The 16,222-nt window shown below is 40.0% G+C and overlaps 2 protein-coding genes across 2 annotated transcripts in view; one reads left to right on the top strand and one right to left on the bottom strand.

Moving 5' to 3' along the window:
* The window catches only part of Utp20 (UTP20 small subunit processome component), a 113,016-nt gene extending 107,983 nt beyond the window's left edge, over positions 1-5,033 (top strand). Inside the window, exons 58-62 of the mRNA XM_008832626.3 lie at positions 837-908; positions 2,189-2,467; positions 2,816-2,942; positions 4,175-4,320; positions 4,574-5,033. Of these exons, the coding sequence (XP_008830848.1) occupies positions 837-908; positions 2,189-2,467; positions 2,816-2,942; positions 4,175-4,320; positions 4,574-4,729 (780 nt within the window). The 3' untranslated portion in view covers positions 4,730-5,033. The remainder of the gene's footprint in view (positions 1-836; positions 909-2,188; positions 2,468-2,815; positions 2,943-4,174; positions 4,321-4,573) is intronic.
* Positions 5,034-8,992: 3,959 nt separating this feature from the next.
* Arl1 (ADP ribosylation factor like GTPase 1) overlaps positions 8,993-16,222 on the bottom strand; it is a 10,829-nt gene continuing 3,599 nt past the window's right edge. The window contains exons 3-6 of the mRNA XM_008832625.3: positions 15,547-15,628; positions 14,688-14,799; positions 10,921-11,099; positions 8,993-10,126 (exon numbers count right to left, since the gene is read on the bottom strand). Coding sequence (XP_008830847.1) covers positions 10,096-10,126; positions 10,921-11,099; positions 14,688-14,799; positions 15,547-15,628 — 404 coding nt within the window. The 3' untranslated portion in view covers positions 8,993-10,095. The remainder of the gene's footprint in view (positions 10,127-10,920; positions 11,100-14,687; positions 14,800-15,546; positions 15,629-16,222) is intronic.

Here is a 16,222-nt window from a genome sequence, read left to right as displayed (position 1 = left end):
AGATGTATCCTTGCTCTGGAGCGTGTTACTGAATATGTTAAAGCTGTAATGAAATGCTTCTTCTAATCATGTGGTTACTAAATTTTTTTAATTAAAAAAGAATTCTTCAAAGCATAAAAATTTGCTCCTTAATAATTAGTAGATGTGGAAAACATTACCATTGAAATCTACCTGATAACTTAATATCCATGCTCAGATGCTAAGGCGCTCAGAAAGTAACTGACTGTGACTAGTAGTAATCAGATATATACAGATTAGAAATGCATGTGCAAACATCTTAGTGTCAGTTGCATTAAAAGTGAATTTTTCTGTATGAAACTGTATTTTAATTTAAAAATTGAGGTTAAAACCTCAATTTTATGTTAGTGACCTGTTGCAGAATTCTCCTCTATAAGAGATTATTACCAATATCACCCCAGGGCATCAGAGTTTTGTATTTCTTTAAACTGAAATGCTTAGGGCAGGCAGAAGGAAGCAGTTACAGTCTATGATCACTAACCTTTCTCTCCATGTGAATACAGGTCCTGCACAGCAGAATTTCAAGCATTTGTTGTATTATGGACAATTATTATTGTTAGGTTTTGTGCTTTTAAAGCTTAGTCTTTCTATTTTTGAAACAAGGTGTCACTATCTCACTATATAATATCACTACATAATGTTGGAAGGCTGGGCTGGAACTTACTGTGGAGCACAGATTGGCCTTGAATCACAGGGATTCTCTGGCTTCATCCTCCTGATGTATTGGGTTGTCAGATGTGTACTACCACACCCACCTGTTATGATTATTTGCTAATCAATGAACATACTGTTATTTCCACTAATCTGTTTCTTTTCAGATGAAGAGTATCTCTCTAGCCTCTTGCCATCAGTTGAATTCCAAATTCTTAGATCAGTCTCTAGGAGAACAGGTAAGGATTGTAATCCTAATATAATAGAAGCAGCTTAACTCTTTCTGCCAACACTCTAAGCTTAAATTTGTTTTTTGCTTTTAACCATGTTTGATAAAATGGACATACATCCCAACACATGTTCATTTATGTGTATGTGTTAGTCAACTTGTGGTCTATGTTGATAGAACTCAGGATTCCCAACGATGACATTGGGGAGGATAGCGTTTAAAAAGTTGATTGGTTGGTTGAGTAAGATCTGATACTGAGTTTAAAGTTAAATATAAAGTGCAGCATTTTATAGTGTGGTCTGAGAATTATCTGTCCTTAGAAGCAGATAAATCATTCCATCATTAAAAATGGTTTGTGTACTGCCATATTATAATTTGTAATTCTAGCCAGATATGGTCGCTCATGCCTGTAATCTCAGCACTTGAGAGGCTAAGGCAGGAGGCTCACCACCAGTTTAAGGTCAGCCTGGGCTACAGGGTGAGATTTTTATCTAAAAAAAAAAAAAAAAGCCAGAAAAATAAATAACATGCCACATGATGTGGCAGAGTCAGGGAAGGGATGAATAACCGTTCAGTGGATGGCAAGATTAAGTACTTACTTAGGCTTGAATTCTAAAGACTTTTGAATCGTAATTGACCACTCACTTTGTATTTGTGTGAGTCATAATAACTCTGATTTTGTTGTTGTTTTGGTTTGGGACTTTTTTCTCTCCTGGTAATAATACCTGGGCAAAACCTTTTAAAACTGAAGTGTGGATATAAAGCAATTAATCAGTGCCCAGTTAATATTGTTTCTACATAGAATGGCTCAAAGAATAGTAGGCTAAACTGTAAATGGTATCTCCATTGGGATGTCTTATTAATCTGTAACTTTTTTAAAAAGTAGAACTAGGGAGCTAGAGAGATGGCTCAGAGGTTAAGAACACTGTCCTTTCAAAAGACCCAGGTTCGAATCCTAGCACCCACATGGCAGCTAACAACTGTCCAAAACTCCAGTTCCAGGGAATTCAATGGCCTCTTCTGTCCTCCGAAGGCATTGCATGACACAGGTGCATTTACATACATGCAGGCAATACACACATACACATAAAATAAAGGCAGAACTTAGGCCAAATGAATGAGTTACATGAAAGTGAATTTAGATACACTTTATAGAATAATTTGATTACCAAAAATGCTGCAGTCCGTTTAATGGCACAATACCCACTTTTTGTTTATATTTTCTACTTGTAGAATGTCTGTTTTATCTGTGTTAGATTCAAAAATCTAACCTCATCCTTTTTTTTAAAGGTTGTTAAGAATTTACTGTTTATAGCAAAAGTCTTATATTTATTGGCACCGGATTCTGAGAACAAACAAGCAGAGAAGAGAGACCTGGAAGAAGAGGCGTGGAGAGATGCCACGGCCAGAGAGGTGACAGAATGTGAGGCCACTGCAGACGCGATGGTAGAGTCCGACAGGGAGGAAAAGGAAGAGCCCAGCAAAGCAGCCACACTGCTGTGGCTGATCCAGAAGTTGTCCCGGATGGCAAAACTGGAGGCTGCATATTCACCAAGGAACCCCTTAAAGGTGTGACAGGGTGACTAAGTCCTGTTGTTGCTGTTGAGACAGTCTCACACTGTCACTCTGGCCGGCCTGGTACTCACTGTATACCCTAGGCTGGCTGGAAACTTGTAGCAATGCTCCTGCCTCATCCTCCCTAGTCCTGGGTTTATAGGTATAAGCAACCATGCCTGATTTGTTTTGTTCTATCTTTTCATATTTTAATGTTATTAATGAGACTCTCCACTTTGAAACTAGAACTGCAGCAATAATATCTGTCCTAAAACAAAGTGAACTCCATTTGCAAATGAACACTGTTTGCATGACTGAATGTTCAACAGAAACATTGGTGGTGAAAATGACCTCTCCTTTCAGAGAACGTGCATCTTTAAGTTCCTTGGTGCTGTAGCAGTGGATCTAGGAGTAGACAGGGTAAAGCCCTATCTCCCGGTCATCATTGCTCCTCTGTTCCGAGAGCTCAACAGCACCTACTCAGAGCAAGGTAAACCTACCCCCTCTATCCTCTTTAATGTTTGCCAAGAGGACTCTGACCTCTCCTGGATGTCTCCTTCTTTCTTACCTGCCTTCCCTAGTAGAGTTTAAGAAAGAAAAGTTGTGAAGTACCAGAAGAGTTAGTGACAGGCAAGCAAGCAATTTGCATTAGAGTTGATGTCCTTTTCTCTTTGACTCCTCACGTCAAAAAAGTGACTTCCTCTGATGATTTACTTTTTTTCCCCCTCGGTGTTTTTGAGACAGGGTCTTCCTGTAGCCCCGGCTGTCCTGGAATTCACTATGTAAACCAGGCTGGGCTTGAATTCAGAGATCCACCCGCCTCTGCCTCCCAAGTGCTGGGATTAAAGGCGTGAGCCACCATGCTCAACCTAATGATCTACTCTTGAGGACAGGTTTGGGATGTTCCTAAACTTCATATTGAGCCAGGCATGGTGGTACACACCTGTATTCCCAGCACTCTAAAGGCTGAGGCAGGGGAATTGGGAGTTTGAAGTTTGTCTGGGCTACATAGGGAGACTGTCACAAAAATGTTAATAGTTTAAAATAAGACAAATGAAGTGAATCCAAGAGTATTTTAAGCCCTATAATCTTGAAAGCGTCCTTACTTAAGGGCAGAAAAGGCAGCAGTGGTGAAGGTTAGACCTGACAGCCTAGTCGGCTTTGAGTCAAGGAACACTTCTAAGTGCCTAATGTTTTCCGCACTAGAGTTTCAATAGCAGAAAGGTCCTGGTGCTTGTAGTCTACAGAGATATCCTGAGCTCTCCTGAAACTGAATCCAAACATCTATGGTTTATTTGCATTTCATGGAGAGGGAGCAGGGGAGGGTGGGAGGCAAAGCTCAGTCTCTCATCCCCAGCAGAGGGGACTGAGCACAGCTAGGCTTCTGTGACCTGTGGTTTACAGGCTAGACAAGCCATCTCCTCTTTCCACATCTGCAGAGCGAGCAGGTTCAGAGGTAGTCCAACATTTGTCAAGTTCGTGAGTTGCTTTACTGTCTCCGTCAAGTGCCTGCTGGGAAATGGGCCTCATGGCCTTTAGTTTCTTGTTGCATCCTGGCTGAGGTGGTACTTACAGATGCCACACTCCATCTCAGGAGCACAGAGGCCAATTTATGGTTCCTGCTTAAAGCTGCCATAGATAATAACAGTCATGATACCGAAGTTTAAATGTCCATTATTGATTTTGACACTTGACTGCCTCTGATCCCTACTCTGTTACTAGATCCTTTGCTGAAGAATCTATCCCAAGAAATCATAGAATTACTCAAAAAGCTGGTTGGGCTTGAGAGCTTCTCGTTAGCCTTTGCCTCTGTGCAGAAACAGGCGTGTGAGAAAAGGGCACTCCGGAAGAAGAGGAAAGCCCTGGAGGTGAGTCTGCTGTTGCCGGCTGGTTCGCTGGCTTAAAAAGCACTTTTCTCCAGGGTGTGCACGTGTGTTTGCATTCTCCCCCAAGGGATGTGGGTTTGAGCAGTGAGGGCTCTAAGCCGCAGCTCAGTGTTTTCAGTCAGAAGCATGTACTTGCTTTCAAGTTTAACAGCAAACACAATGACACCATTTTCTACATTTGATTTGGATGATTTTAACCCGCACTTTAATATAAAACTTCTATTTTCTCTTCAAGTTTGTAACCAATCCTGATATTGCTGCCAAGAAAAAGATGAAGAAACATAAAAATAAAAGTGAAGCAAAGAAGAGAAAGATAGAGTTCCTGCGTCCAGGCTATAAGGCCAAGAGACAGAAAACGCGCAGCCTGAAGGATTTAGCAGTGGTGGAGTAAGGTTTCCTGTGCTTAGACCCAGAACTTCTGTCTCACCTGGCCCCAAACCTGAATTCCTGGGCTAAAATAAATCCCAGCAGATTTTATTTGAAGTTAAACTTTGAAAGGCAGGTGTGGTGGTTCAACACCCATAACCCTTGCACTTCGGAAGTTGAGGCAAAAAGGACTGCTTTAATTAAGTTCAAGGCCCACCTGAACTAGTGAGACCTGGTGTCAAAAAGAAAGTTAAACTTTGGAATAGATTTGTAATATATGGTTTAATGTAATCATGCTTGTATTTCTTAATAAAAATGTTTAATATTCTACCACTGCATCTTGATTGTCTATAAGGCATATGATACTAACTGGCAAGCTTTAAAGCTCAGCTTTTTCACAAGAAGAAAATTTAAAAGAGAAAAAGTAGGCATTAGGAATAAATAGCTCTGTAATACCATTGTGAAGAACATGTGAATTTTGTCAGAAGGCATTAAGAGATCTGTGCAAATAAGACAGATATATGGCCATGTTGCTGGATAAGAAGCTTTCGTATCATAAGATGCTAGCTTTTCCCAAGTTGATTCCATTGGTTGAATATACACTGAAGCAAAAACCCAAAAAAGTTCCTGTTAACCTAAAAAAGCTGATTTTAAAGTTTATGTGGATAGCCACGACAGCATGATGCTTTGAGAAAAGCATAGGATAAGGGGCTTGCCCTGCATATATCAAGACATAAACGCACTATTGCTGTTGGTAAGGGGAATGTGTGAAAAATTCCAATTAAGTGCTTCTCCTTATAAAAAGGCACACATTAGGATATGACATGTTCCATGTACCACTGTTAGAGGTAGGATATGGCACATTCCATGTACCACTGTTAGAGGTAGGATATGGCATGTTCCATGTACCACTGTTAGGATTAGTTTCCAGGCTGTACAATGAATAAACCATCAATCAACAGGTAATCCTGTAGGGAAAAAAATGGTAAAAGAAATAGGTATGTACCAAGAGAAGAAAAATGATGATCCTTTAATGTTTAACCATCAACTGATAATGGCTGTACCAGATCTTAAGTCACTGCCTTGGGACCTCCACCTCCCCGGGTGTAACTACACCATTATTCCTAATACCATAAGTAAAAGAATAGCAGAACTAATGTGGGGTAATTCTCCTGTACCACTTCTGTATTAAATATTATTAGAAGTTAAGAAAATGAAGATCAAACACAAGCATGACATTCAGATAAGGCTGACAGTACTGAGTGTTAAGAAGCCTAGTGGGATAATAGAAGTCTTAGAAAGCACTTTAGAAAACAATTTAGCATTGTGTATGAACCTGAAGATGAGGTACACTCTAACCCACCCAGGCCACTATTAAGACAAATTTAGAACCATGGGACCCAAGACATGATTTAAAAAGAATCCTAATGTCCTTCAACAGAGGATAAATAAGTATTTGAGGTAGGTCTAGACGTTCACTCACAGAAATGTGGTAGGGAAAATGACCTTGTTACATCGATACAGATGAGTCCCAGAAACTCCAGGGTTGGGGGGGAAGCAAGTCACAGAAAAACAGAATACCAGTGTAATAAAGATGAGGATCTAGACACGTGCGCACACAGATAAACAAGGGAGTGAGTTCAGTATTTCCAGACAGGGTCTAAGCTCGTGGCATGTGGCGGAAGGGGCTTCAGTTGTACTGCAATGCTGTCAGGTTTTTTTTTTTTTTGCTTATTTGCAAATACTTCATAATTTAAATTTTTTCTTATGTGTGGCCTAAATGACTAAACAATAGAAAACAGAAATTAGTTGATTGCATTGAAACCTTAGTAATTTTAAGGTTAACTACATACAACTAAAGCTGTAGTGAGTCACTTCCAATATATTTGGACAACGCGGACTCCATCCTTTGTTAGGCACTTGGCACACATTTTAATTCCCATAATATTTATGACACTCAAAATTGTTTGTATTTTACAATGAAGCAGAGGCTCAGCAAACAAGTTGTCTAAGGAGACATGGGATGCAGGTAGTAGAGTCAAGATTCAAAACTGTAACGCTATGCTCTGTAATCCTGGGTTCGGAGGTTGGCATGTGGCATACACCTATGTGTGGTATAGGAACCAGGTGTTCAGACATGCACCTCAGTGACTGCTTTAAATACAGTCTTGTAGGGCTGGAGAGGGCTCAGCAGTTAAGAACACTGGTGGTTCTCGCAGAAGACCCAGGTTTGAATCTCAGCACCTACATGGCAGCTAACTGTCCGTTAACTCCAGTTCCAGGAGATCCAACAGCCTCCTCTGGCCTCCAAGAGCACTGCACGACACAGGTGCACTTACCTACATGCAGGCAATTACATGTATACACATAAAATAAAACAGTGTAGTCTTGTGTCTCAGGGGAGCCCTCACCTTTTTGTAATTTGCCAAAATAAGAAGCATGAGCATCTTCAAAATCTGATCTTAAGTCTAAATATTACACAGCAAGACTATCTCAGAAGACCATGTTTTCATTTTAAAAAAAAGCTAAGCCAGACATAATCCCAGCACCCAGAAGGCTAAGGCAGGAGGATCACCACAAGTTTAAGGTCAACTGGGCTATATATACTGAGTACCAGGCCAACAGGACTAAACAACAAGACCCTGCCTCAATAATATTATAAAGATGCACACATTACAACACTCGGGGATACTGTTTTTAATAAACATTTATTGAGTGCTTAGCTCTAATGTGCCAAGTGTAGCACACCAGGACCCAAGGGACATGAACCACAGATTCAGTACTGTCCATGCCCTCAGCCTATATTTAAAGTGAAAATATTGAAAACAGGTAAGTACACCACTGTAAATTTCTCTTGTTTTTAATAACACAACACTGCACAACTTAGCCAACCACAGCTATAGCATACAGTGACAGAACTGTGGGAAACTCAGGGGATCATCTTCTGAAGGGTAGCTGCACCTGGAACTCGTGATCTCAAGTATGGTGCTTTTCTTATTACCAGGCTTCTTGTACAAACCAATATTCAGATGTATCGTGTATATATCAAGACTCTAGGACTTATTCCAGCCTGTGATAACCTAGTGGAAATCAGCAGACTTAAGAAGACGGGCTGTGTACCTGGCACTTGTCCGCTAGGACCTTACTTCCCACTTCTATTTTCTCCAGTGTTCCAGAACCACGGGGTAGTGCCTAGCCCCTGGAGAGTCAATCTAGAAACTCGGTGTAAATTAGTCTACCATTTCCCAACCATTGACCAGAAGAAAACTAAAATATAAATTGCAGACATATTATTATATCCTACAGTTTCAACTAGGAATATATTCTTGGTGCATACAGGGTGTGCACTTGCCTGCGCATGTGCATGTGGAGGCCAGAGGTCACACTGGGTGTTGTCTTCTAGCACTCTCACCTTATTTTCTGAGACAGTTTCACTGAACCTGGAGCTTGCAATTTCAGCTAGATCTCCTGGCCAGCAGCACCTCCCACCTGCCGGTCTGCACCCCTAAGCACTGAGATCACAGGAATGCTTCAGCACACCTTGCTTTTATGTGGACTCGGGATATCAAGCTCAGATCCTCATGCTTGCATAGCAAGCACTAACCCACTGAGCCATCTCCCAGCCTCATCTATGAATCTATTCATGGAATATAATGCCTACACATACGGATACTAGGAACATTAATATAAAAGTGAAATCCTTTGCCCATCAAAAGTATACTCACTTTTATTAGTTGTATTAGGAAGAACAGTACCTGGAGGAAAACAGATTCTAAAGAGAAATTCAAAGAAACCAAATTAGGAATGGGGACAAGAAGAAAAGTTTAAGAATCACAAGCTGCCATGGTGGTACACACCTATTTCAGCACTGTGAGAGGCCATACATAAGGTGGGGCAGGGGCTTTGTGAAGCACTTCTGTTTCTGGCCTAGAACCTGATATGTAGACCAGGCACCAGGCTGTCCTTAATCTCACAGAGATCAGCCTGCTTCTGCCTCCTTAGTGCTGGGATTAAAGGTGTGTGCCACCAATGTTTAATTTTTAGACTGCTGGTTACCCAATTTATTTAAATGAAAAAACTCCCATTTTAGAAAACACTCTAGCAGATCCTGTGGTGGACTGGGAAGATGGGAAAGTTCCTCTGAAGACAACTTTATAGTCTAGCAATATGCCTAATTTTTAAAACCAGCAATGTTTTAATTTTTCTCTATAGAACCAGTGAGATTTTTTTTTAACCAATTTTCATTGCCATTAAAAGGAGATGATGGAAGACAGTAAAGACATCTTTGTAATGTTTGTTAAAAATGTTTATTTCATGTGATTTTTTTTTCTTTTTTACTGTGATGTAAATTCATCAGCTATAGACATTTGGGGTTGTTTTTACTGTATCATTTAATCGTTTTACTAGTATAGACATGTTCATATAGCATTATTTTGAATATTGCATAACTACTTTAACTTTTCTTTTTTTTGAGACATGGTCTCATGTATCCCAGCTTGAACTCCTTCCTGATCCTCGTGCCTGTCTCCCAAGAGCCAAGATCATAGGTGTGTGCCACCACACACAGCTGTCTTCAGCATATGCTTAGAGTTAAGGTTATCTGTGTTGCCAGTGTTGGCATTTTCAGGCACAGTGCAATTTATGAGACAAGCTTCTAACCACAAAGCCTGACTCTGACCACTCTTCCCATCTCACTATACACAGGGGCCAAGTGCAAAGCAACACATCAGAACCTTGGGTCCACATTCTCAAAGTGATGGCATTACAACCTTGCCTAGCTTCTCTGCAGGGTTCCTGTACAAACTGATCAGTTCAATATATGTAAAATTTTGAAAACTATAAAGTATTATAAAATATAGAAGTCAGTGAAGTTAGCCAACAAAATAATATTCATGCCTATATAACCAAACACTTAAATAGCTTAATATAAACTAAGCAGTTAAACAGACGAAAAGTGTATTATGCACGCTGTGCTTCTAAACTACACTGAGAACAATCTTTGGAAGGACTTAATTCATTTTAAGGGGGAAAATTCTGAGCTAAAATCTTAGTGTTATACAAACAAGATGCAACCACTAATTAAAAATAGCTACCCCCCCAAGGAAGAATATGCATTCTTTAATAGAACTGTATTTGAGTAAGAATTCCATACAAATACAATATATACCTTAACACAAGAAAGCAAGGCAGAAATAGTTTACATTACATAGACCATTTGGGTAATTCAGTCAAGTTACCCCTCTCGCCAGATACTTATTGTTTATTCCAAATGTTGAAGTCAGTTCTGTATACGCCAGCACAGTTCTAACATTCAGTCACGAGAAGCACATCTGTTTCCAAAGGAATATGAGACGTTGAGTTGGGTTCACAGGAGCAGATGTGACAGAGTTACTACTGTCTGCTTTTTAATGTTTCAACTAACCTATAAAGAGAAAATGAAATAGTTGAACAAAACTTACTATCAAGTATAAAACGAACACTTACAAATTTGAAGGTGGAAGTGATGTCAAAGTACTTAAAATGACAAAGGTTAACAGATTAGAAGAAAAAGACCAAGCACCAATTTTTACTTATTTTGTTTAGGGTTTTTTGTTTTTGTTTTCCAGACAGAATCTCCTGAGTGCTCGGATTATAGGCATGCACAACCAAATTGGGTCTCCATGTATCTATATTCCAGGCCCTATTATTGCTGGGCTTCATGTGGACAACTGTACAAACTCATCTCTGTCCTCAAGCTCATGAGTAGATACACATATCCAACAATTACAAACCAATGTAACAAGCGTCACTCTGTGTCACAGCTGTGACAAGAGCACAGAGCTTTACTCATGGAAAGGCAGCAGGATCAGAGATAGACTTGAGAATGAGAAGAGGCCTCAGCCTTATCCCTGAAGGAGAAGGAACTGGAGAGGGTAAGAAGAGCACTGCTTATCTAGTGACCACATAGGTGCTGCTGAAATTAAGGCAGATGCACATGAAGTCCAGTCAGAAAAGATCGAGGGAGCTACACGATCAGCTGCTACCTAAATTTCATCCTCAAGAAAATGGAAATTCTATCCTAGGCCAGGTGTGGTGGTACAAAGTGGCGATCCTTGTAGTGTGGAGGCTGAAGCAGGACTGGATCGTGGGCTACATACAACTGGGGAAAAGGGAAAACTCTGTCCTAGAGGAGGTTCCCCCATATCCATGCACAGCTGCCTGGCTGGAGAGACTCACCATTCCATTGCCTCATCAAGGCCAGTGCCCTTGGTTGCTGATGTTTTAAATATCTGCCATTTCCGGTCCTTCAAGGCTGGTAACCCAAGTGCATTTGCCATTTCTGAGGGTGTCATGGCCTGCTCCATGTCCTGTTTGTTTGCAAACACTACTAAAATGGCTTTTCTCAGTTCTTCTTCCTAAATAACATGGAAATTATTTCATTTCCTTTATCAGTTTGTATCCTTGAATTCAGAAAGAAATGTCAAAAAGCATATTACATTTAAAATATATTTTCTAATTATTAGTATAGAACATTCATTATAAATTACTTAAAATTACTGGGTAGTATAAACAGAAGCTTCACCCATAATCCTACCTCCCAGAAATGACCACTGTTAACCTAGTAGTTTCTACAAGTACTGTGTTGTGCAGATATTTCATTTACTTAGTAAATATTTACAAACTTAAGGCTACATTTATGTATAATCCTATAATTTGTTTAAAACTAAATATTAAATTATGAATATTTCTTCACTCTATAAGAAATTTTCCAGCCAGGCATAGTGGTTCATATCCATCACCCCGGCACTCAGGAGGTTGAAACAGGAGAAATGCCTGGGCCACAGACCCTACAGAGCCTGTCTCTCAAAGCCAAACAAACAAAACAACCAGTAACATCAGTAACAGCAACAAAACACACCCCTACCAAAAAAAACAACAACAAACTTTGTTTCAACAAAAGAAAAAGAAAAGAACTAGGCTTGATGATGGTGTGGTATGCATCTTTAATCCCAGCACTTGGGAGGCAGAGGCAGGCATAGTTCTAAATTCGAGGCCAGACAAGAGTTACATGGTGAGATCTTGTCTCAAAACAAAAACAAAGAACGGCTAAACACACTGTACACTAGTACACGTGTACCACACACCACACAGCTATTATCTAGTTCTAAACAGATTCCTTTCAGGTAACTTAAAGAAATCCAAGCAACAATCTTTATACAGGTTATTGTGGCTGATACTGTAAATGACACGCAGGAGACCAAAGCAGCATTAGTAAGACTTTGAGGCCAGTCTCAGCTATACAGGGCATTGGAGGCCAGCCTGGAAACCTTGTCTCATGAAAGTCTACGTCTTCGATAGAGCCTTCCCAGGACTGGAAACTGTAATATTTTTTCCCAAACAGATCTTACGCTTATTTATTATGTATATAAAAAAGCAAATGTTATCAGCAATGTTCTTCTATTAATTACCTTTTCTAAAACGAAAAAAAAAATTTTTTTTTTTTTTTTTTTTTTTTTTTTTTTTGAGACAAGATGTCGCCCTGTAGCCCCGGCTGAACTGGAACTCGTTATGTAGACCAGGCTGGGCTTGATCTCATAGAGATCTGCCTGCTTCTGTCTCCTAAGTACTGGCATTGAAGGTGGTGAACTACACCAAGCATAAATTGCCTTTTGTTCCATTTTTCTACTAAGATAATACTAATCCTGAGGGACAGGCTTCTGGGGCCCCACCCATCCTTAAGGAATGATAAGCAGGTGACAGCTGATAGGGGTAGAAGGACACTTTCTTCAAGTCCTATAACCACTGGTGAGGTCTACATGCTACTGTGATCAAACTCTCACCCACATTCCTATAAACAACCCCAATAAAACTCATTGAGTCACCGGAAGAAAAGAAAAGAGGAAGCTAACAGGAGTGGGAGGGACAAGAGAAGGGAAGGGGTGTGAATATGATAGAAATACAGTATGGACATGTATAAAAATGTCATAAAGAAACCATTAATCTGTGGGTTCAAAGCCAGCCTGGTCTACATAGCAAGTTTCAAGCCAGCTGGGGCTACAGGGAGATCCTGTCTCAAAAAGACCAAAAAAAGAAACCGTTATTATATAGAGGTAATACATCCTAATAAGAAGCATTAAAAAACTAAAGTGCCAGGCGTGGTAGCACACGCCTTTAATCCCAGCACTCAGGAGGCAGAGGCAGGCAGATCTCTATGAGTTTAAGGCCAACCTGGTCTACATAGTGAGTTCCAGGAAAGCTGAGGCTTTAGGGAGACCCTGTCTCAAAAAGACCAAAAAAAAAAAAAGAACACCTAATTGTGCTTGGAAGGCTGAAGCAGGAGGATCAAGAGTTTGATGCCAGCCTGGGCTACATGGTAAGATCTGTCTCAAAAAAAGAAAGGAAAAAAAAACACTAATCCTTCATAAATGAGTTCGGGTCAGTCCAGATTTCCTGTTTGTATAGTTTATATATCTCAACTTTGGAGATTTTGTGTTACAAATAAATCTATCTTTCCAGAGGGGGCAGGGCTGGCTCAGCAGATAAAGGTGATTGCCACAACTAAATCACCTTTCCTTAGTAAATCCTCCCCATTGTTTGATTTAAAACTCTCCCTATCCAGAAATTTTAAGCATATTCTCTTACACATTCTGATATAGTTAATAATTTCCTTTTATTTATCTTACTAGTATTTATTTTTGTATACAAGGAAGGTAAAACTGCTTTTGCATTTGTATGTTTTAACATTAACAGTACACACTGGTAGTAGACCTACACTTTACGTAATCTGCTGACTGAAACAAAAGTTATTTGCTCAGAATCTGACTTCTAGTTCTTGGTCTGTAAGGTTTTGTTTTTCCATTGGGAGGGATGAAGCCCAGGGTCTTGTGGTAGATAAGCACTCTTCTGCTGAGCCACACCCCCAGCCTTCGTTTTGAGGAAGGCCTTGAATTCACTACAGTAGTCCAGAATTGCCTCAACTCACAATCCTCCTGCCTCTGCCTCACAGAGTACTGAGATTACAAGCATGTACCTGTAATTACAGACTGTATCTCTGTAAGATCTGATAAACCAAATCCTAATACTGTAAATAACCTCATGACAATCTTGTACAATGCAAGAATTATAAATGGAAGTGACTAATCCCTATCTTTGAAATGCTACTTTATATCATATGAATCATATCTAAATAAAGCTGTTTTATTTAAAAACCCATTTATCAAGTGAGCTGGAAAGATGGTTCAACAGTTCAGAGTACTTGCTGGTCTCACAGAAGACCCAGAGTTTGTTTCCAGTACCCACATGACAAACCCATAACCAGCTGTAACTCCAGGTCCAGGGGATCCAATGCCTTCTTCCGGCCTCTGCAGGTAACAGGCACAAACATGGTACACACAACATACATGCAGGCAAAATGCTCATACACATAAAATATATTTTAAATTTTTTTAAACATTAAAAAACAAAACTCCATTAAACCAGCTTGGCACAGTGGTGCACCTGGGAGGCAGAGGCAGGAGGATCTCTTGAGTTCCAGGCCAGCAGGGGCTACAAAAAAACCAAAAAAATTAAAAAAAAAAAAAAAAATCCAGGGGCTGGAGAGATAGCTCAGTGGTTAAGAGCACTAACTGCTCTTGCCAAGGACCTGCATTCGATTCCCAGCATCCACATGGCAGGTAACAACTGTCTGTAACTATTTCTAGGAGATTTGATGCCTTCTTCTGACCTCCAAGGGCATCTCACCACACAGGTACACTTACATACATGCAGGCAATACACTCATACACATAAAATAAAAATAATCAATAAAGAGCCAGGAATGGCGGTGCACGCCTTTAATCCCAGCACTCAGGAGGTAGAGGCAGGTGGATCTCTGTGAATTCAAGGCCAGCCTCGTCTCCATAGCAAATCCAGGCCAGCTGTGACTACAGGAAGACCCTATCTCAAATAAAGACCAAAACAAACAAATAAACAAACATTTTTTTAAAAAAAAATTGTTTTCTTACCTCCAACATGGCAACTAATTCTGATTTAGAAATGCCAATCCGGTCTCTGTCACAACTATCAACTACATAGATGACTGCATCGGTGTTTGAATAGTAACATCTCCAATATGGCCTAAAGAAAATTAAAAAATGGAGAATATATAATTACTTGAAAGAAATTGGACATGTAAGTTCACAGGTTAGGACTCAGGTCAGTGATGGGGAGATGGAGAAGATTATAAAACAGTCCTAACCCACTCAGATTCAAGACAGGGTCTTAATGATGTACTGCTTCTCTGGGAATTATATCTTGCATCACTCTCAGTATAACTAGGCTGAAAGAATAGTAATAAATACTAAATTACAGTTTCAAAATAAGTTCAGACTTCAGGCTGAGAAGATATATGCATCACCTATAAAATCACTAACTATACTCATAAAAAAAGTTGTATCAGACATGATCATTACAGTTTATAAGTCTTCAACCAGGAATCTCTTAAAAGAAATGGACCTTTTAAAATTTTAATGTGACTTTGTAGCTCATTAATCTCTGATGACACTCAGAAGTAAAATTAGCTAAAATTAGACATGAACTCAAAAGCAATTTAACAAGCAACTGAGTTAATGGAAGGCAGAGTATTTGGTGCATGTGTTGCTAATCTCTTAAGATAGCACCCAGTAAATTATCTAAAAACTGAGTTCCTTAGATTTTAATTCAATGGGTACTCTGAGGAAACAGGCAGTTTCAAATTTTAGCACATTTTAAACAATGCAGTCTCCATCTCATTAATAACAGATTTATTTTGGTTTACTGTTGTCAGCCCTAAAAAGAACCAATAAATGTTAAATCCCACAAAACAACCTGGTGTTTGGAACATACCTGATACTCGTCTGTCCTCCTAAGTCCCAAACTTGGAATTTAAGGTTTTTGTATGTCACCGTCTCTACATTAAATCCAATAGCTGGAAGAGAAATCCAAGCAGCAGGTGAAGTAGACAGCTGCACTCACCTTCACACAGCACACAGTCTAAGTTTTAGCAATCTGTGGTAATTGTTCAGTCACACTGCTGGCTGAGCTATCCCATTTAAGACTTAACTCAATGGAGATCCTGTGTGCACGTTTGTGCTTGTGTATGTTCGGGTGCGTGCGTGCGTGCGTATGTGCATGTGTGCGTCTGTGTGTCTAGACCAGAGGACAAGGTGGTTCCTGGCTATCGTTCCTCAGGCACTGTCCATCACTCGTCTGTCCTCCTAAGTCCCAAACTTGGAATTTAAGGTTTTTGTATGTCACCGTCTCTACATTAAATCCAATAGCTGGAAGAGAAATCCAAGCAGCAGGTGAAGTAGACAGCTGCACTCACCTTCACACAGCACACAGTCTAAGTTTTAGCAATCTGTGGTAATTGTTCAGTCACACTACTGGCTGAGCTATCCCATTTAAGACTTAACTCAATGGAGATCCTGTGTGCATGTTTGTGTTTGTGTATGTTCGGGTGCGTGCGTGCGTGCGTGTGTGCATGTGTGCGTCTGTGTGTCTAGACCAGGGGACAAGGTGG

This window comes from Nannospalax galili, unplaced genomic scaffold, assembly GCF_000622305.1.
Source record: "Nannospalax galili isolate Female #2095 unplaced genomic scaffold, S.galili_v1.0 scaffold415, whole genome shotgun sequence".
Taxonomy (NCBI): Eukaryota; Metazoa; Chordata; class Mammalia; order Rodentia; family Spalacidae; genus Nannospalax; species Nannospalax galili.
The sequence above is the reverse complement of the archived record's forward strand: the minus strand, read 5'-3'. Positions and strand labels throughout refer to the sequence as shown.